This window comes from Lepisosteus platostomus, chromosome 9 (assembly GCF_059453375.1).
Source record: "Lepisosteus platostomus isolate fLepPlt1 chromosome 9, fLepPlt1.hap1, whole genome shotgun sequence".
NCBI classification, from domain to species: domain Eukaryota; kingdom Metazoa; phylum Chordata; class Actinopteri; order Semionotiformes; family Lepisosteidae; genus Lepisosteus; species Lepisosteus platostomus.
In genome coordinates this window covers 46,407,657-46,428,547 of record NC_142619.1, presented here as the reverse complement: position 1 = coordinate 46,428,547, position 20,891 = coordinate 46,407,657, and the positions used below count along the sequence as shown (strand labels likewise).

Below are 20,891 nucleotides of genomic sequence, written 5' to 3'. Positions count from 1 at the left end.
GTTAGTTACAACTGGAAATGTTTTGGTGCACACAGAAAGACTGGCCCATTCAGTGCTCATCAGCGTAGTAATTTAGTGTAGTCCGGAGGACTATGAAGAGATCATCCTCAGTAGTACGCTTCCTCGTAGCTGACCTCGTGTTTTGTCTTTGTGGACTTTCGATATTCCTGTGGTTTTTTTTATCCCCTTGTATCGTGTAGCAGTCAGGCTCATCAATAGTGGTGAATTTTACGGACGGGGCAATGCCGTGCATATAACTGTCTCAAATTACTTGATAAAATAGACGATTACTTAGATGCAATAAATAACGAAACGTATCGCTGGTTGTGTTCCTGTTCATTGTTCTGGTTTCCGATTAAATTAAACTGAGCGCAAGATTAAATTTGATATAAAACGCAATTGCAATTGCGATTGGTGTGGTGTGACTGATCCAAGGGTGTTTTCGAATAATTACATGGATGTATGTACATCTGGCAGAACAAGACCATTGGTCGGCGCATTAACCAGCTGTCCGTGTGCAAACAACAACGCAGCTCGATTTTCTGATAACGAATGCTAACTTACTTGATTGCCAAGGGCACTTTTTTACTGCTGAAATATACCTGTTCAGCAGAAACCGCTCACTATCAACAGCAATCTCCACAGTGTAACCTTTTACATAGAGACGTTTAACATTTGGTGATTAATGATCACAAACCAGTTGAGTTTGATTTCTTGTGTTCACGGTTTTTTTTGGCGGCTGATAAAGTAAAATTACTGCTCTGAACTGCGAAACAAATAGTTATACCGCCTTAGTATTTCTCGCATTTTAAGTGCCGCTAACGCAATTGCCGGGAAAAGGGACAGTAGCTGGTCTTGGGCGCTATTCTAGCCCAGGAACCACATAAACAATTACAGCGCCAAAAAGCAGGCAACCCCCTGCCGTGCACACTAAAGAAGCCCCCCCTTCGGCGAGGGAGGGGTAAATGACGTCACTAGAAAAGCCAATATCTCTGACGTCACCGAAGGACGCGGAAAGGCCGAGGAGGACTCCACGCGACAGTCAATGTGAACAGACAAGATGGCGACGGTGAGAGTGTCAGCGGAGTGAGTGCTGTGTGATAGGTACGTTAGCATTGTTTATTGTTCTTGATTCGGAACACATGGTTAAAGCGATGGAAAAAATCCCGTTCTCCTTCTTCGTAAGCCTGGGAAGCCGAGTTGAGGCTCTCAACAGAGTGACAGAGCTTTTTGACACGATATTGGAATTTGTAGGTAGTTAAATAAGAAGCTCTAGCCCCAGCGAGCAGACATGCCGTGTAGCGAAGTGTCCACTATACACGCAGCCTCAGGCGCGCAGAGATTGAGATCGGTCATGTTTGCTGACAGGTTGTGTTGTAACCACCGGATCCCCCCTCTTTTCCAATTGTGTTTAGATCTGTAAGAATAGATTTGGAAAATTACGGCAGCGAATCGCTGTTCGCTGTGGTGTCTCCCCCCTCCACCAGCTTTCATCTACTGCGTATCATCTCACTACTAGATGCTAGTTGCACGCACTGTTTTTGAAAACCGTGGGAATTCATAGCGTGGACGATACATTTGCTCCCCGAGAACCCAGGTCACAGGGGGACCACGCTTGGGTCGTGAATTCTGATTTCACTTAGCGTGAAAGAAAGTGTTTATCGCCGTCGTAACATACTCGTAGCGAAACGTCGTGCCTTCACTTTGTTGGCGTCCTGTTTTCATTGTTGCAAGGTGATCAAAAACAAAATGCGACCGGTGAGCAGCTTTAAAAACCGGGGTCTATAAATAAAATCGCCCTGCAGCTCGCATCAGCGGTCGCTCCGCGATAGTGTGCAGTCTTTTCTCTGCAATGGTTTGTGGAGTGCTCAAAGCTGGGTGGGTAGTGTGGCATCGCATTTTTATTGCAGTGTGCAGGGACTGTTCTGATTTATGTTCTGTAGCTTCATTGTGCCAACTTTGTCCGCAGTCAACGCAGCGGCCAAAGTTCTCCACCTATTCAAGTACTATTTTAAAACGAGGAAGAGAAAATAATTCGCCTGAAAGAAAGGATAAAGATGTTGAGTTTGTTTTTTAGGTGCGCTGCTTTTTCTTAACCCATAATGCAACTTCTAGGCCGGAGTATAAGAAACAGGTACCAGATGCTCCGAAGTAACTTAAGTGCCTAAAAGTGCCGAAACAGTTTTAAAATAAAACAAAGAAAATCTGGAGGTTTACAGTGAAGTCTGGAAAGACTAATGATGTCAGATTTGATCTTTAAATGCAAACAGCAGGTTTGGATGTCTGAACAATAAAGAATACTTGAGGTCTTGTTTATATATTATCAAAGAAACATATCCCAGACCCTGCCTTCCACATTTGACCTATCATTATGAGGTCTTCCACAGCCAAGACAATGGAACCTCATTCCTGTTCTTAGCTACCTAATCTTGATTCTTTTTTTGGACCCTTCCAGGACACTTTTAATGAAAAATTAGCGTTTTTCAATTCTTCATTTAGCTATCTGCTGTTTAGGTCAAAAAACATAGTAAGCCTATGCCTCTGAATCTGTCAGGTTCCCTATGGCCTTTAGAAGTAAGGTTTTCATTAATCCTATGAAACCAAATCTAGGTCTTCTGAAATGTAGTCTAAAAGACTGACTTGTTCATAAGCTCTCCACTATGTTTCTTTGATAGATATGGGCAGCTGGGTACCTGATTCATGTTCTTCAATACACTTCATAGTAATGTTCATTTTATTACAGTCTATGGCTTTGTAGTCATAGGGCAATAAGATGCTTAATGATAAAATATTTAGTAAAAACAAAATCTACAAAAATGTGTTTTTGTAAAGATGCACAAAAATTAAACCAGTAACCTCAGCAGCATCATTTTGTTTGATATCTACCTAAAAGGGATTCATCCTTTTTGGATCCACTTTTAGCCGTTGGAAAGTCATTTTCCCTTTCTGGAATGTAACTGGGGAAAAAAGTGCTTAGCAGGTTATCATCAAACAAAGGCCTGGAATTGTCTCTTGCTGGTTGCTCATTCTACAGCAAGTCTTCAGGATGAAATCCCCGTTTCTCCTTTTGTTAGCTAAACTGAGGTCTCCAGTGCAGATGACTGAATAGTTAGAGGCTGAGGTTTCGATTCTTTACTACAAAGGAAATAGCATGACTAAGACTCAGACATTTGCAATAATTATCCTTGTGTGAGCGAAGAGGTGACCAGACTGTTGAATTTACCATTCAAGCGAACGCAAAGAGAAACTTTAGGGAGAGAAACAGCCATGCGGAAACACCACCTTTTTCATGTAAAAACTGTGTAAATCGAACAAGTATGGTATCTCGCAATAACTTTCTGATGAGAAGAAAAGTGAATCTAAACTGGCAAAATACTGTTTAAAATAAGATTTTTATGGTAGGCTAAAGTATAAAAATTATGCTTCATTTAACTTTCAAGAGGTTGGAGTGGGGAACTGTGTCAGCACTTGTAGGCTGCCAAGGACCAGGTAGAAGTTCATTCCATGCAAAAAGGTAAAAAAAAGAAACCCAAAAATTCAGCTGTGAAGCCCTTTTCAGGTGATTAGAGGTACATTTACGTTTAATCATTTTGTCTTTATGTAGTGCCTTGATGAAGACGCATTTTTTTCGTAGGTAATGTCTTACTTTTTCTTCTGTTATGCTAGGTGACTTTATAATATCTGGGGAAAAAAAATAAAGCTGTGTGAAACATTTGATTAGTTAAACGAGTCTGGGCTCCAGAAGTTATTCCCTGCTTTGAAACTCAAGAGTGTTTTAAAGCAAACATGTCAGCATGACTCTTGCACACCTTAGATTTAGCATCATTCCAAATCAAGGCTTTCATTCTTCAGACTGAAAGAAGTCTTCTAGTATATGTTTGTGAAAGAGTAAGATCGAAATGTGGGCTGTTTTTTGCTCCAATATTTGTATAGATACAGGAAAGGGGCCTTCAGAGCATCTCGCAACAGGCAAATGCATGTTGGTCAGGTTTGATAGGGGTTGTGGGAGTGGGGAGCAAGCTGCCCAGCCGTGTTTTGGAAGCTGACACTCTGGTTGCTTTCCAGAAACAGACGGATGAGGTCCTTGGATCAGTTAACTACTCAACCCCCCGGACAGGCTAGATGGGCCAAACGGCCGCCTCTCACTTGTCAGCTTTCTGATGTTCTTGTGTTTGGTCTGTTGTGGTTAAACCCCGCCTGTCTTTCCCAGGTTAAGATGCTGTGGGGTGGGCATGTTTGGCAGCTCACCTTCTTAGCAAGGGGGATCTGACGCCGCGGAAGATGGACAAGTGTAAGCATGTTGGCCGGCTTCGGCTGGCTCAGGACCACTCCATCCTCAACCCGCAGAAATGGCACTGCGTGGACTGTAACACCACCGAGTCGGTGTGGGCCTGCCTCAGCTGCTCCCACGTAGCCTGCGGCCGCTACATCGAGGAGCACGCGCTCAAGCACTTCCAGGAGCAGAGGCACCCGGTGGCGATGGAGGTCAACGAGCTCTACGTGTTCTGCTACCTGTGCGACGACTACGTGCTGAACGACAACGCCATGGGAGACCTGAAACTGCTGCGCAGCACGCTGAGCGCCATCAAGAGCCAGAACTACGAGGTCACCACCCGCAGCGGCCGCACCTTGCGCTCCATGGCGACCAACGACGACATCTCGGCCGGTAGCGTTCAGGAGCTGCTGCGGGACGAGGACCGCATGTTCACGGCTCTCTGGCACCGGCGGCGGTCGCTGATCGGCCGGGTGTTCCGCGGCTGGTTCGAGTTGACGGCCGGGGGGCAGCGGCGTGCCGCGGAGGAGAGGCTGAGGGAGGAGGCGGAGGCCCGGAGGAGGGAGCTGAGGGAAAGGAGGCAGGAGCTGAAGCAGCGGCAGAAGGCGGAGCTGGAAAGCGCCCCTCCCAGGAAGAGCAGCCGCCTTCGGAAGCAGAGCCGGCAGAGCGGCCCTCCCCCGGCGTCCCGCAAGACCGTTCGCCGGATTTTCGGCAGGGCCTCGGGGGCGCAGCGGGCCGGGGGGCGAAGGCGAGCTGCCCCCGCGCCTCACAGGAAAGTGGGCAAGATGGACACGGGGAAAACGAAACCTCCCACCTCGACTACTGCCTCTACCTCGTCTGATGCAGGTATGAAGAAGCCTGGGGATTCCCCTGTCAAACGGAGACCCACAGTCACCCCCGGCGTGACCGGACTGCGCAATCTGGGCAACACTTGCTACATGAACTCCATACTCCAGGTGCTTAGTCACTTGCATATCTTTCGGGAGTGTTTCCTGCAGCTTGACCTTAACCAGGACCTGGACTTCCTTGCCAGCGCTGCCAATGGGAACTCTCGACCGGCCCTGTGCAAGCTCGTAATGCGCAACGGTAAGGGGGGGGAGTCCCCTTCTCCCACCTCCAAGAGGAGTTTGTTAGCGGGCCTAAGTGGAGGCGCTTCTAGGACTAGGAACATGGAGCTGATCCAGCCCAAGGAGCCCAGCTCCAAACACATCTCCCTGTGCCACGAGCTGCACACCTTGTTCCAGGTGATGTGGTCAGGAAAGTGGGCGCTGGTGTCTCCGTTTGCCATGTTGCACTCTGTATGGCATCTCATCCCTGCCTTCAGGGGTTATGCCCAGCAGGACGCGCAGGAGTTCCTCTGTGAGCTTCTGGACAAGGTGCAGCAGGAGCTGGAGACCACGGGCAGCCTGCAGCCTGCCCACGTGCCGGCTTCACAGAGGAAGCTCATCAAAAAGGTCATGAATGTTGTCAACACTATCTTTCACGGGCAGCTCCTGAGCCAGGTTGGTGGGCCCTCATTTTCTTGTTTTGTTATCTGATTTTCTTTTTTCGCCTTTGTCTTTGCTGGTCTTAACTGGGTGGAAATTGTCCTGGTGTTTTTGCCTACTTGTCCACATGAGGTTAGCTCAGAGCCAGGTCACTAAAATGTATAGCTTCTTATGTGTTATGCTGATTTAATTCTCTTAAGTAAAGTGATAATAATTTAGGGAAATAACGAGGAGCAGGTGAGATCTCTGTTCAGGGTTCTGTGTGTTTGTCTTCACCAGGTTGTGCTAAATAGCAAGAGAAAATAAAGTCGATGTTCATGAAATATGGTTTACAAAGGTGCAGTTTTAGCTGTTCTTGGCAAGTCTTTTGACTTGTCATGGAATGTAAAGGTTATTTCTGATGTGATTTGTTTTTACTGTCATGCTTTTTATAATGAACGTAAAGGTAAAATCTTTCAAAGATTCTTTTGTTAATAAAAGCCTGGGTTTGTACCTCTGAATGCTGCAAGTTCCCTCTTACCTGCTAAACACTCTGGGACACTAAACATTCTGCATGAAAAGTAATGTACACGTTATTACTATTTGAATTATTGTTGAGTGGTACTAGTGTGATGTGTGAATAACTTTTCAGTATTCCATTTTGGTTTAGTGATAGTTTATTAAATGTTTCATCCTGGTGATTTTGATCTTTGACAACGTATTATAATGTAAAAAAACATGGCCGTTTTCCTCTCAACCCGTTAGTTATGTTTTTTATGACATTTTGTGTTCGCTTTTCTCACTGTCTGTCTTTGACGTTGTTGGGTTTGCAGTACGTTTCCGATAGAGTTCAGCCTTTGAAACATATCTGGAGAAAATTCACCAGTCTTGGAGTTATACTTCACAAGTGTAAAGTAATAAGCAGGTGTTGAACAAAAGTTTTGATTGGCACCCGTTCGTTGGTGAAGTTAGGAAGTCTTGTGCATCTTCGTACAGGATGTGATGTAAATTCCTTCATAGTATTTCCTTTCACAGATATCAGTGATGGAAAACCTCTATTAATCAGCATCTAAAGTTTAAGCACAATTACTGCTGTGAGAATGTAGACCAAACATTTTCTACTGGTAATGAACATTTCAGCATCAGATGCAGTCTGTATTGTTGTGGCAGGAATATCATGTGCTGTGGTGTTAAACTGAGAAGGAATAGCCCTAATAAGATGAAGCTCTTGTGTTTGGAGGTACTGTGTTTTACTGGTAGTGTTATCTGCATGGATATAGTGAATTGAATTTCTGCAGATTTGGTGACAGTTTGTTAAAATAATTTTCTTTTTGAAATCCCTAAACAGTGACATTCAGGTTAGAAAGGGATCTACCTCTTATATTAAGTGCCTCTGAGAATGAGTGGATCTTGGGAAAAGCTTATTAGTAGATAAGAGAGGGATTGGGAGGCCATGTATCACGTGACTGTTGATTTGAATGTTCTGGGTTTAAAACAAGTGATCACGGATGCCTTCCACTCTTTTTAATTTAGTTTAAGGATGGGGGGAAAAACGTTCTTTATAAGATCTGACTGGCTTCATACAGCTCGATCAGCCCTTGCAGCGGCGCTTGTCCTGCAGTGTGATTTCCTGCTGGGAGGGGGGTATCTACGTTGCTCCCCTCTCCTCCAGGCGAAGCCAGTTTGCGAGCGCCAGAGCCGTATCTAGTGAGGGGCCTGTTCCCAGCAGGACCTCAGCGTTCAGCCCTTATCTTGGGGGGCCGGGACAGAGCAGGGCTGCGGGCTCTGCAGGTCTCGGTATCTGGAGAAGACATGGGGGGCAGAGACACCAAGCGCCGAGCACGGGGAAACATTTTCACTGGCAGAACGCCGAGTCGCTGGCATTCGCTGCGCTCTTTCCCATCCAGTTTACATCTGATCGTTTTTCCCTGAGTTGTGAAAATGTGACTTTGGGTGTGCCTGCCTTCCTCCACTTCCCCCCTCCCTCCAGCTTTTTAATTAAAACTAGAAATTCCAGTGTAAAATCAAGAGTGTTTCCGGCAACACAAAACGCTTTTGCCTTCATTTACTGAACCATATACTTAAAACATTTTAAGTACTTCAAGCTGTCGGCATGAAACCTGCCTTAAATCTTGATGTAAACTCTTTTACGTGCCATAAATGACGTTTTTTTTTTAACACAAGAAGTAGGTCAAAGATTATGATCTGGTTTCATTTCAATTGAGAGCATTGTTTTGTAGTGTGCGTGGTTACCACTTTCTTACAGTTGGTGTCTGGTGTTGGTAAGAGTGATGTAATGGAAACTGTGGAATCTCAGTGTCTGTTTTTTTTAAACGGGCATGTGGAAAGGTTTGGTAAATATGGCACCACTATAAAGGAGAAGCGAGGGCTTATTTCTGTCATGACTTTTCAGGGCAAGCATGTAACCAAAATCCTAGTTCTTCTTCACTTGTGAATTAAGTGGGTCAGAATTGTTGAACTGTGTGGCTTTGTGCGCCTGAAGCAATACACTTGCCAAAAGAAGGAAGAGAGTAAAAAAGGACATTAAGATTTTTTATGATTTACCCGCTTAAACATTATAGGCGCTTATGTTTTTGCTTTATTGCTAGGTTTTCTAGTTGTATATGAAGTGCAGTAAGATGTAACATCAGTGATTCAAAGTGCCTAATGTCATCCAAGAGTTCTGTGGGATATTTCTGTTATGCTTCAGCTTTGTAATTAGTGTGACTGTTAGCTGCATGGGTTGTATTGCATTTAAAACCATCTTTTGCACAGTTCACACATTTTGCAGTCGCATTCACATGTTGTTTTCCAAATAAGAATTGTACAAGAGAGCAAGGAGGACTGTGGCTCAGCGTGTATCACTTAGGCTATAGCAGTAAAGATGTGAAGGATGTCTGAGGCAAGACTCAAATACTTTTCAGGGTTAGTGTTTTTTAATAACTTGATTAAAAAAAGAAATCATTTTTTTAAACGCAGCTCAACCTTCAGATATTTCAGATGTCCGGGTCCTAAGATGTTCCAAGTGGTTGTGAATAGCTGTGTACCATGTCAGGTTGCTCAGTCTGACCGGCATTGTGGGGTGCCCTCAAGGTTTTACGTTGTGTTTCAGTTGCAGTGGTGCCAATTATTAGGTATTAACAAATTGTGATTAAAGAGTGCTATGTTTGCAAATAGATCAAATGCTTTTAATATGTGTTTTCTGTGGGGAAGAATGTAATCAAATGAGAGATGGATGGATGTTCGCCCGTTATGCCTTCCAGCATGTAGGGACAGAAACATCCTGTTGCTGTTTCCGTAACATTCGTTTTTTACGGGACAGGGTTGTTAGCCTTGTGCCCAACCTCCAACATGGAGGGCCTGGCGCCCAACTTGGGACACGAAGCCACTACCCTGAGATTGAGTCTCATGCTCTTCCAACAGAGCTAGCCGGGGCCCAACCAAATGAGGGGAGAGAATTTTAATTAATTTAAGTTACTATTACTATTATATTGATGAACTTGATTTTACACAGCTACCAGTGCTTCATGGATATTTCAGATATATTAATAAAGTCTGGCTACTAGCCTAATAACAGTATTTTTACTGTTATCCGAGCTGAAGCGGTTTACTTAAAACGCAAAAAGAGAGAGCAGTGAGTTCAGAGAGATATGAGAGAACTTTGTGTTCTAGTGTAATGTTAATGATCCCTCATTATAGTATTTCAAGCATTCAATAAATCGGTGCTAAATCCCCAGGGAAAGTGTAAATAATTTGTTTGGCTTCTGCACCTGACTTGGTTCTCGGTTCGAGAGAACAGTTAGATGTATGACATTTTTTATTAGTATTGTACCACTTCCTTGGACATTTGAAGTACCCAATTGTAATATGACTAAGAGCTTACATATCAGTAACAGGCAGATCACCCGGATACAGTGTATTATACCAAGAACTACACAGCTCCAGGAGCACAGTCCTACCTAGAAGACAAATGTCTCACCAAGGACACTTTAAAGACCAGAGAGAATGGAAGTGAATGTATGCAGGCTCAAAGTATTAGGAACTGCTTTTAATCAACTGTACTCCTAAATTCACAAAAATATGACAATGGAAAATGCTTTCATTGCTGCAACCTACAATCGGAGACTTATTAACTTTTGTGGTGTTTTGGAAAAACTATAAAAACCACAGTGAATCTTGGTTGAACTACATAACAGATGTGCTGTAGGAACAAAAGGAGTTGTTCTTGAAGCTTGTGGTTATCTGTATTTGCATTGCAAGGTTTTTTTTTTGGGTTCCCATCTTTTATTTGGCTTGTATGTTTTTGGACTGTCTTTAAAGGTGAATATCAAGAGGAAGAAAGCTGTCAGTGAATCTGAGCAAACATTACAAGCCTTAGCTCATTTTCGTTGCTGTTTTATTTCATGTGATGTGTGATTATTTTTTATTTTAACATCTGCAGGTTTGTGTTTCTGCAGTACTTAAACAATCTAAGAGCTGTTGGAATATCTAGACATAAGTTAATCTTGATCATTCTTTTCAGTGGTACATTGTATTGCTCTTGGCGCGTGGTAGGAACTCTGAAGGGTATCTTTCTTCTGTGCAGCAATGCTTTGTTAGGACTCTTGCTCTGCATTTCTGATCATGAACTATTGATATGTGTTTTTTATGTATGACTGCTGCCAAGCAATACTAAATATTTTTTCAGACATTACACAGAATTCAGAATGTCCTTGTTCGACACAATGGGCATCAGAGCCTTCTCGTGCATAACACCTCATCTGTGAAACGTAGCTGCCCAAAACAGTCTTTTCATAATGCACTAAAGCTATTCATCTGGTTTTGTTTCAAAATCAGTTTGCTGTGTTTTTACTTCTTTCTTTGTTTCTATTGTGTATCATGTGCTATTGTTCAATTACATGAAGAAGGCTCAAAAAATTGTATCATGTATTTTGAGATGCATTGTAGTAAAGCAATACTTCAGCGTAGAAATGGAGAGTGCAGTGTAGATATCGGCCAGATGTTTGCAGTGTAATAGACAGCAGTATTCTGCTTTCCTTGTTCAATTTAGATGATTGTTTTCTAGTTAACACACTGCTGGTTGAGGCAAGACAAGCTGCTTTTTGTGCAGCGGTATCACTGCTGAGAGTTTTACATAATCAGTCCCTGAATCCTAGTTTGCAGGTGACGTTGATTACTGATCCCAGAGCTCAGTCCTGCAGTTTTACATTTTAGCCTGAAGGTTTTATGGTTGTGTTTTTTTTAATCTGCAGCTGTGTGAGATATCTAGTTTTAAAAAAATGGACATGTAGTAATGTAAAATTTAAAATCATAATCATCCTAAACTGAGGATGATGGAATAATTTTCACTAAATTAGGTGGTCATTCAAAGCAGGAAAACAACCACTGCATACAAGGAGACCTCGTATTAGTCTCTGACTGTCTGTCTGCTTTGACAGGTGACGTGTCTTGCCTGTGACAATAAATCCAATACCATTGAGCCCTTCTGGGACTTGTCACTGGAGTTTCCAGAGAGATACCATTGTAATGGAAAAGAGACGTCTGCGCAGTATCCTTGCTTGCTGACAGAAATGTTGGCCAAGTTCACAGAGACCGAAGCCTTGGAAGGAAATATCTATGCCTGCGATCAGTGCAACAGTGAGTATGTACACACCACAGGCTTGGCCACCTGGGCCCAGCCTTCTCCGATTCATTCGCCGCACTAAAAAGAAGTGGCTCAGAGGTTTTCCCAGCACTGTTCTCTCATTTTGTGGGGAAAAACCCTAAGGGTTACAGCTAAATTGTAAATTTAATTGAATTGGCATTTTCCATCTTAATGTTTATTTTCCTGTTGTGGTATTTGGTATATTTGGCCAGCAGCCATATCACTCTGCAACTCACAACTGGCAACCCACTGAAGCTAAGCAGGTGTGAGCCTGGTCAGTACCTGGATGGGAGACCTCCTGGGAAAAACTAAGGTTGCTGCTGGAAGAGGTGTTAGTGGGGCCAGCAGGGGGCGCTCACCCTGCGGTCCATGTGGGTCCTAATGTCCCAGTATAGTGACGGGGACACTATACTGTAAACAGGCGCCGTCCTTCGGATGAGATGTAAAACCGAGGTCCTGACTCTCTGTGGTCATTAAAAATCCCAGGGCGTTTCTCGAAAAGAGTAGGGGTGTAATTTCCCATTGGCCTTTATCAATCATGGCCTCCTAATAATCCCCATCTATGAATTGGCTTCATTACTCTGCTCTCCTCCCCACTGATGGCTGATGTGTGGTGAGCTTTCTGGTGCACTGTGGCTGGTGGAGGGGAGTCCCCATTACCTGTAAAGCACTTTGAGTGGAGTGTCCAGAAAAGTGATATATATGTGTAAGCAATTATTATTATCTGTTACATGAATGCGTGCATGACGCTAACTAGCGAGAAACAAATTGGGAATTATTTATCAATTAGAAATTTGGCCTTTTCATTTGCCTGTATAGAAGTTGTCACGTTTTCCTCATTCCTCCAGAAACTGGATGTTTTTTCAGGTTGCATACTTCCCTAAGGTGAGGCCTTGATCTATAGCTGGCCTATCCAATTTGAAAATTAAGTACTGAAGCAAAAAAAACAAACTAACGTGGTGTTTTCCTAATACTGGGAATATTTTTAATCTGGCGTTTTTTTTTTAAATCTGACAGACATTTCCAAAATGACACTTTGGTTTCATTGATAGTTTCGATGCATTTAAAAAAGACAAAATGAATAATCTCTCCCCCTGGTTTTAAGGCAAGCGGAGACGATTCTCCTCGAAGCCGGTCATCCTCACTGAAGCTCAGAAGCAGCTCATGGTTCACAAACTGCCTCAGGTCTTGAGACTGCACCTCAAGCGCTTCAGGTGAGAGTGTGGCGTAGTTATTTCTGGGGATGGGGAGGGCTGCTCACGTAAAGAGTTAGGAGAATGCATTTTTTTTCTTCCTCAGCTTTGCAGTCTGTATCCTAGTATGTTTCAGAAAACATTTTTCAAAGTTACTCAGATATTGCGAATTGGCAGTTCATGGGGATTGACGAAAGCTGCTTGCTAATAAAAATACATTCCGATTTCAAGCTGCTTTACTCCTGCTTCGACGTTGCTAAGAATAAACTGGATTTTTACTTTCGCTTCCCAATAAAGGGAAAATATGCTGAGAAGATTTATGTAGTGACAAAATTTATTTCTTTTTTCCATCAGTGATTATCATATTATAAATCTGAAACAAGTCTTTTGAGTTCAGCGGGGATATCGGCTGCATATGTTCTGTCCCTTTCAGGTGGTCAGGCCGCAATCACAGAGAGAAGATTGGGGTTCATGTCAGCTTTGATCAGATATTAAACATGGAGCCTTATTGCTGTAGAGACTCTACAGGGAATCTCAAGCCGGACTGCTTCATATATGAATTATCAGCTGTGGTAATGCATCATGGAAAGGGATTTGGCTCAGGTCATTACACTGCCTATTGCTACAACACAGAAGGAGGTAAGTTTTCCATCTCTTCAGCTCTTACTATGCCCACACCGATCAAAAATACAATCGATTTATGATTAACTCAAAACGTTTTGACTTTAAGCACTTAAGTACATTGCAGAATTTTCATTGATTGTACTTTATATTGCCATGAGTGCTGCAATGCTTTTGTTTGCTAGTTCCCAGACTTTGGTAGGAACTGTTTATGTCTGTTTAGACGTAACCTCTCTTAGTCTGGGTCTTGTCTTTAGGCATCCAGAGAGGGTGTGTGAAAATAAACCTTCTCTCCTGTTTGAAATGCACATATGTCTCAGGAACTGTAAGAAAATAAACACTTATTAAACTTTTCCTGCACTGGACCAGCCTTAGACCAGCGTTTACAGAATATCTGAAATATCTGGGGTTTTTGTTTAGATGAGGGATTGAAAATGAAATGCTGTGTGTGTTGGAGGATATCGTTATTCTTTATCTTTCAATGGGGCACAAGGATTCTACAGCCCTGATTTTAACCTCAAAGTGATGTTTTCTCAGCAGATGAAAGGGGCAGTATTTCATATTTCTATTACAAAATAGCTGAGTATTTCTAAAACATATAGTACTGGTAGTAATGTGATCCAGTGCACATTTTCATATCAATTCCCATTCTAATAATTCAACAAAGCTTTTTTTTTCTAAATTAAATTTGATTTAATTTGTAATTGTGTAATAAATGTATTCCAGAATATTGTTTTGTGTGATGTTCAATTGTTTTTTTTACAATTTTCACTCTTTGAGATTGAAACTGTTGAATACTTACCCTTTTACCATTATTTTTGTTAGATGAGTTAGCAAAAAATGTTTAATTTGAAGCAGCTGGTGAAAAGAATTCAGAAAGTTATTGTATGATTAGCTATTGTGTCCGTTTAATAGAATTAAGAATAGTTGTCAGGTCTTTTCAGAAACATTGTTTAAAAATGACATAGATGGTAATAAAAACTAGTATTTATAGTTACAATATCAAATGAAGACATTATTTAACAAAAAAGTAAAATGTGTATCGTCAAACAAATCTCAGCAACTGTTCTAATTTATTTAAAAGATGTCAATGAATAAATGTTTTTTTTTTATTTCTTCCCTAATTCTATTGGTACAACTTCCTTGTCTTGATCATGTTTATGCAGAGCTAGTGTAAGGTTGCCCTGCACTTACACACCTCCTTAATTAAATAACGAGTGTCATACCTACCAATTAATTCATTCCTCCTGGGTGATGCTCCCTGTCACTGGAAAGGAAAGATAAATTTTTAGTGTTTGATGGCTGGAAACTTGACAGAGCTCAGGTATTTCTTTAGTTGAAACCTGAGGTGTGGCTTCACTTAAAAAGGGAGACACTTGTGCATCAGAATATTTTGGTTTCCTAAGAGCCAGCTGAGAGGGGGCCACGTGGTGGTGAAGCAAGACTGTTGCTCTGCAGCCCAGGTGCTGACGCCTCCAGTCGGGGCAGTTTTGCCGGCTGCCTGCGGGGGGCGCTCTCTGGCAGGTGTGCGGCTTCTGGAGCTGGGTGGTCTCAGATCATCACGCGTCTCCTCTTTTCACCACACAGCAGCTGCGAGGTGGTGATGAACAAATTGGCGGCTTCTAATTAGGAGGATGTAAAATGTGAAAAAAGCAAAGATTCAAATCGGAGAAAAACAAATCTGGCTGGCGAAGTTGTTAATAGCTTGCAAATTAAAACAGCTGAACCCTACTGGCAAGTCCTGTTTTAAATGCACAGCGACTCAAGTGACAATTACAATCATCTCCAGGGATTTGTGGACTGTATACAATTCTTTATTAATATAGGACATCGGAAGAGAGAACGTTTTTCATTTGCATATTTGGTCATGTCACTGCAGAAACATCTTTTGGCTGTCCTCTTCTACGTGAGCTGTCGTACTAATGGCTACAATTTGGATTTAATCTAGGGGCAGTTTTAAGGTGGGACCCCAACATGCTTGTGCGGTTGTCAACATTTAAGATGAGCGGGTCAGCACTACCAAAATAGCATCTAAATGAGTTCAGATGCGACTTTAAAGTCTAAAACTTTTGTATTTGACATATACATTTAATTTAAACGACTTTTAACAACTTGTGTTACATACAAACCAGAGGACACCTGTGGAAACTACGTGGAAGGAAAGGAGGCACCTCTTTATAAGATAAGACCTTATCTTACAAAGAGGTGCTTCATTTCCTTGGTTTTAAAGATATGATCGCTTTATTGGCCATATACAATTTCTTGTATTAGGAATTTCTTATCGCATAGCCCAACTTGCTCTCGATGAGACACACAGACAGGGAAAGACGCTTGGGGTATGCGAAAAGACAAATGCCTAATACAAGAAATTGTATATGGCCAATAAAGTGATCTTCTCTTTTAAACTAGGAAATTAAAATGTCAAAATCCCATTTTTGAGGGTGGATTTTATTGCTTACAGAGATTATAGGAAACGTTCACAGAAGCAGGGCTACTCTGAAAAGGTGTGATTAGCACGGAAATCCCAATCTCGTTTTAAAAAGTGTTGCTTTCTCTCCTCAGGGTTCTGGGTGCATTGCAATGACTCCAAGTTAAACATCTGCACTGTGGATGAAGTTTGCAAGGCACAGGCCTACATCCTGTTTTATACCCAGCGGTTTTCTCAGGACAAAGGAAAATCCCTTTAGAAGGTGCCCCCCAAGGCCAGTCTCCAACACCAGCACCACACTGCAACAGATCTGCATCCAAAACATCAGCACACCCAAAGACCTTTGTCTTGGGGATATTTTGTGGACTTTTTTTGTATTTTTTTTTCATAAATACTGGATACATGTTTTAAACAGCTCCTCTTGTGAATTTGTGTACATGATGTTTATAATGCTTTGTATCAAATTTGTAAACTTTTTAAAAAATAATAGTGTACAGTAATTGATTTTTGAAAGCAATTAGAAAAACACTGAGATGCATGTGGCAAATGTTAAAGACCTTGGAAATCTAACAGTCAAATCTCTGTGTGGTTTGGGCAGTTTCAAATTCTTTCTTGCTTTAAGTATTGTTCAAAGCATTCATTTCATGAATTTTACAATGCATTCAAAACATATCAAAATACTTGCCTTATAGCTAAACAATCTAATTTACTGTGAACTTTCTAAAGTGCAGAAAGTCTGGAATATAGGTTATGTTTCAAGCCCCTAACATTACTTATTATTTTGTTACAAATGTGTATTGGGATTCATCACTTCCTTTTTGCATAAAAAAGTTTTACTATGGAGATATACTATGTTGCACTGCAGATGGACAGTATTCTGCCAAGGGAATATAGCCCTGCAGTGCACCTAAAACAGTAATTAATGTAAGAATGTTGATTCCTTGTTTTTAAACCAAAGTATTTGGTATTTTAGACTGTTTTATAAAATGTCTGGGAGGGTTTACTGATGCGAATGTCTGAGCTTGTTTAAGATGGCAGCTTTGTTTCTGCCATAATGTCCATAGTATTGTTTCATTGTGAATAGTTTCCCTTGTTCTTTTAGCCAGTTTTTTTATAATTGCACAGTGCAAACGTGCATTTGATCTTGGATACGTTTCAGTAAGATCAAATTGACTTGCAAAGTGTTAGTGGCATTTCAGCATGCTAACAGGACCATACACAAGATGAAATAAAATGTCATTGTAATCCACATTTTTTCTGTCTTCACCCTTTCCCAATTTTCTGATTACAATAATTATTTTTAATATTAAGAATGAGGATGACTAGTTTTTGAAAGTTCATTAAAAGTTCCATAAACATTTGCACTTTAATACCAGAAGATAGCACCCTCCATCCTCTTTAATAACATCTATTGCTACCAAACTGATGTTGGATAGCAGTAGCTATGAAGAGTGCCCTTCATGAACAGCTTTTTTTGTCTTCTGAGTTGTCGGAGAAATGAATTAGTCCACCATTGTCATAATCTTTAATAAAGGCCAACTTTTCTCTTCAGTCTTAAGCATTATACGGTACATTACTTTTGTCTTTGGTTTTCATTGCAGACTACATTGTGAAAGCATTTAGAATTCGTCATAACACCACACTTTCATTAAAGCATGGATGTGTTGGCTTTAGTTGCAGTAAATTCCACAGGGCCTGGACAATTCCAAAAAGTTCCAACTTTCTTGCTTGTGTTGATTAAAAATGCATGTCTCCCAAGTATTACCTATAGAAAAAGCTTTCGTTTCAGGAGGGTTGGACTTTCATACTGATTTAGCTTGGCAATTTCAGAAAAATGAATGTGGGTATGATGTATAAAACGTTGTTTAATTTTAATTTTCTCTTGTTTCATGCTGGAAGGTGTGAAGCACATTTGAAGGATGTAGCTCCGTTTCGCCATTGATTTCCAGTCTGGTTCTTTTACACATCAGCAGTTAACTAGGAACAGTCAAGCACAGCATTGTAATATTAGATTTTTCCAAATGTTTGTAAAAATTAAAGTGTTTAGTATGTTTTCTGATGTAAATTTATGGAAGTAATACTATGCAAATTGTTACCTCAATCTTTAGAGAAATTTACCTCAATAAATGAGAATATTTTTACATTTTTTTAACTTACCGACTCACTTGCATCCTTTGTACTGTTCTGTATATTTTTAATACCAAAAGTGTATTTTTTTCATTGTTTTAAAAAATGTACTATATAGCTTTGGTGTGGTGTTTCAGTTTTAAAATGGCATGTACATAAGCCCAATCACATGGTCAAGTGACCCTAGGAATTGTTTTATTAAATAAAATTCAGAAGTTTAAAAACAGATCTGAAAGTCTATTACAGTTAACAACGTCACTTAGTTACTTCTAAGTTTAATTGGATCACTTAAGATGTAAACGTCAAATATTATTATTATCATTATTATTATTATTGCAAATTAAGGAACATTTCTGAGACTTGAGGAAAGGGCAGTTTACCTTGGATCTCCTTACACAAAGACAAGACTTAATCTTTAACATGCAATTATTTACCTTTTTGATGGCTGGTTATTGCTTTATCTCCAGACACAAGTTTCCCAGAGTTATATTTGTATAGAAAAATTTTAAGGAGCATTTTGCTTTTAGCAAACCGGGGAAAAGTGAGCAGAAAAGCTACAGTACAGTATGTGTGACTATGCAAGATGAACACACTTAAGATTTACTGCTCCAATATAGACTGGTGTTGGAAGTATCGAGATTCATTTTATTACTCTCAATAACCTAGCATTTTCTTTATATACTAACTTCAAACAAAGCAGCTAATTTGATGCTTTACCTAGTTTTTTTAGTCAGTTAATATATCAGACATTCTGTGTTCAGAGCCATACTCCTCTAGTGTAAGCAAACAGTTTTAATAAACCCACATGAAAGAGTTGGATTGTTCAGGTGTGTACCCATCACTGACATGGGCACATTGCAAGCCTAATACTAGAAAGTATTGCAGTGATGGAATAGCACACTGAAGAGTTTCTGTGAATCTTGGATGAACCTTCCTTTTGAGGCTTGTGAACAACACTTTTCTAAGCAAGTGTAAGAGAAATTGGTTGTCATAATAGAGTGGTTAAGAATGTTTAACGAAAGCAGAAAAATAACCCCCGTTTACACAAGCAAATATAAATATGTCCAGTGCAACCAAAATAATTTTTCAGACTTGACATGATTCTTGCCACTTCCTGTCTTCTTGTAGAAGGGGTTCTCCCAAAATGTTTTGTAATCAGAAGACGGAAGTGCAGGTTATCAAAAAACAAAAACAAAAAATATATCCTCTCTACTATATCAAATAAGAAGCTCGGTAAATATATTAAAACTGCTCAAATGGATTAATGCATACAAAGTACTTGTTTTGATAATCTACACCTATACTTTGAATATAAACACTTCCACTAGTGGTTACATTTGCTCAGGTGTGACTAGTCTTCATGGTATGTATGCAAAAATGTTATCCTTGTGATGTTTCTTGACTTCTGAAATCTAAAAAAATCATACATTCACAATTACTTTTATATTTTCCAGTAATTGAAATATTTTTGCAAGTAAAACAAACATGCAGCATACTCAGTTTAAACTTGGCCAAATGTTCACACAGGGTAATGAGCCCATTCATGTTGACCGTTGTCATACAAGACCACGCCAGTTACTTTTTGTTCTGCCCACTTGTTTTGAAATCGCCAGTTGCGTGTTTTTCACATCTCGGCTTAGAGCTACAAACCCTGTTGTCGCACACGGGAGAGGATGTGTGAGTCAGACCCATCTGACCAGTCCACTCTCGAGCCACTCGCCTTTTTACACCTCTCAAGCAGCACAGCCCCATTCAGGAGGTGCACTACTGGAGGAGAGGAGCGTCCCTCACAGACAGCACTGCACTCCTGCAAGCACCCTGGGAAGCTGAAAGGCTCACTTGGCAGTGCATCAGCCAAGATCAATTATTAGATATTAGAATACAGATGTTAAAAAAATGTTTTGTGTAATCATAGGTACTCCTTTATGCACATAGTTCATGTTCTCAGACCACGTTGATTTAAAGAAAACAGCAAGCAGTGAAAAGCCTAAAAAGCCCAGAAATTAAAGGTACAATGCTTTCTGTTTTCATGTCATGCTCACACCTGTGCTGATAATAGAAACCACATTCATCTCTGATTGCATCATTACACTTAAGACGCGCATTAAAATCACAATTTCTAAACAAAGCACAGATCAAAGCATCATGATATTTTTTTAGTATGAAATGTTAGTATCGGGCATTAATCCAAAATATTCTCATCAGCCTGTGGTTAAATTGCTGTGGGCCACTCCTGTGTAACTACAAGCCAGCTGGTGAAGGCGCGCAGGCAGCAGTAGTCTCCTGTTGAGCTCAGGTTCTAGCCAAGGCAAGACCTTGACTGTTGACCATGAAGACCTTGCAGTCATGCCATTGTAATCCTAGCACCGTGTGGTCTCCCATTGTCCTACTGGAACATTAATACGTTCGGATTGGCTTGCACAAGAACTGTTGGGTCAAGTACTGTGTGTGACTGAGCAATAAGACAGCACCGAGTCAGTGTACGCCAAAAGTCACTCTTGTGATATAAGAGATCACCATTATATTCACCATGATATCTCTAAACATGTTGTCTCCTGTCACATCTATCAAGAGCAAAATTGCATTCATCAGTATATAAAACACTCTATTACTCTTTCAGCTACCAGCTCAGATATTCCCTGGCCTACAGAGAAGACTGCAATGATTCTCAGGTCTCAACTGAATTGCTAAGTGATCTCTGAACATTTAGACCATTTTCACACAGGACACAGTCCACAGTCCACAGTGATTCAGATCAGATGTACTGGTTTCTTGGAATATCTCATGATGTAGCTGTTACAGTCTAAAAATTATCACAGATTTTGACAGTCCCTGGACAGTGTTGAGTCTGCCTTCTAGGATGTGGCCTCTCCCTCATAGCTATTTCTCTCTGGAAAAGTCTTCTGATTGTTGAAGTAGAACATCTTGTTCTCCAGGCAAATTCACTCACATGGGATCTCATAGTGTTCCTCACTCCAGCAAAGCATAGTTAAATCATTCATTGTTCTTGCTAAACAATGTCTTTTTGAACAGGCATTTATCAACTTAATTTGGGCGATTTTGACAACTCACAGCAAACGCGTCTGCTCCTGATTTTAAAAAGGAAATAATACCTAATTGTGCTGCATTTTCATTGTGC

The 20,891-nt window shown here is 40.9% G+C and overlaps 1 protein-coding gene across 2 annotated transcripts; it reads left to right on the top strand.

Moving 5' to 3' along the window:
- The first annotated feature begins 843 nt into the window (after nt 1-843).
- On the top strand, nt 844-17,777 carry usp44 (ubiquitin specific peptidase 44). Of its 2 annotated transcripts, none has more exons than XM_088645265.1 (6): nt 844-1,104; nt 4,211-5,775; nt 11,178-11,376; nt 12,489-12,597; nt 13,010-13,215; nt 15,760-17,777. In XM_088645265.1, exons 2-6 carry the CDS (start codon nt 4,282-4,284, stop codon nt 15,882-15,884), a joined length of 2,133 nt encoding a protein of 710 aa, XP_088501391.1. In that variant the 5' UTR covers nt 844-1,104; nt 4,211-4,281; the 3' UTR covers nt 15,885-17,777. The 2 variants fall into 2 exon arrangements, with proteins under 2 accessions (XP_088501391.1, XP_088501392.1); XM_088645266.1 differs by lacking the exon at nt 844-1,104 and adding an exon at nt 3,012-3,514.
- The last annotated feature ends 3,114 nt before the right edge of the window (nt 17,778-20,891 follow it).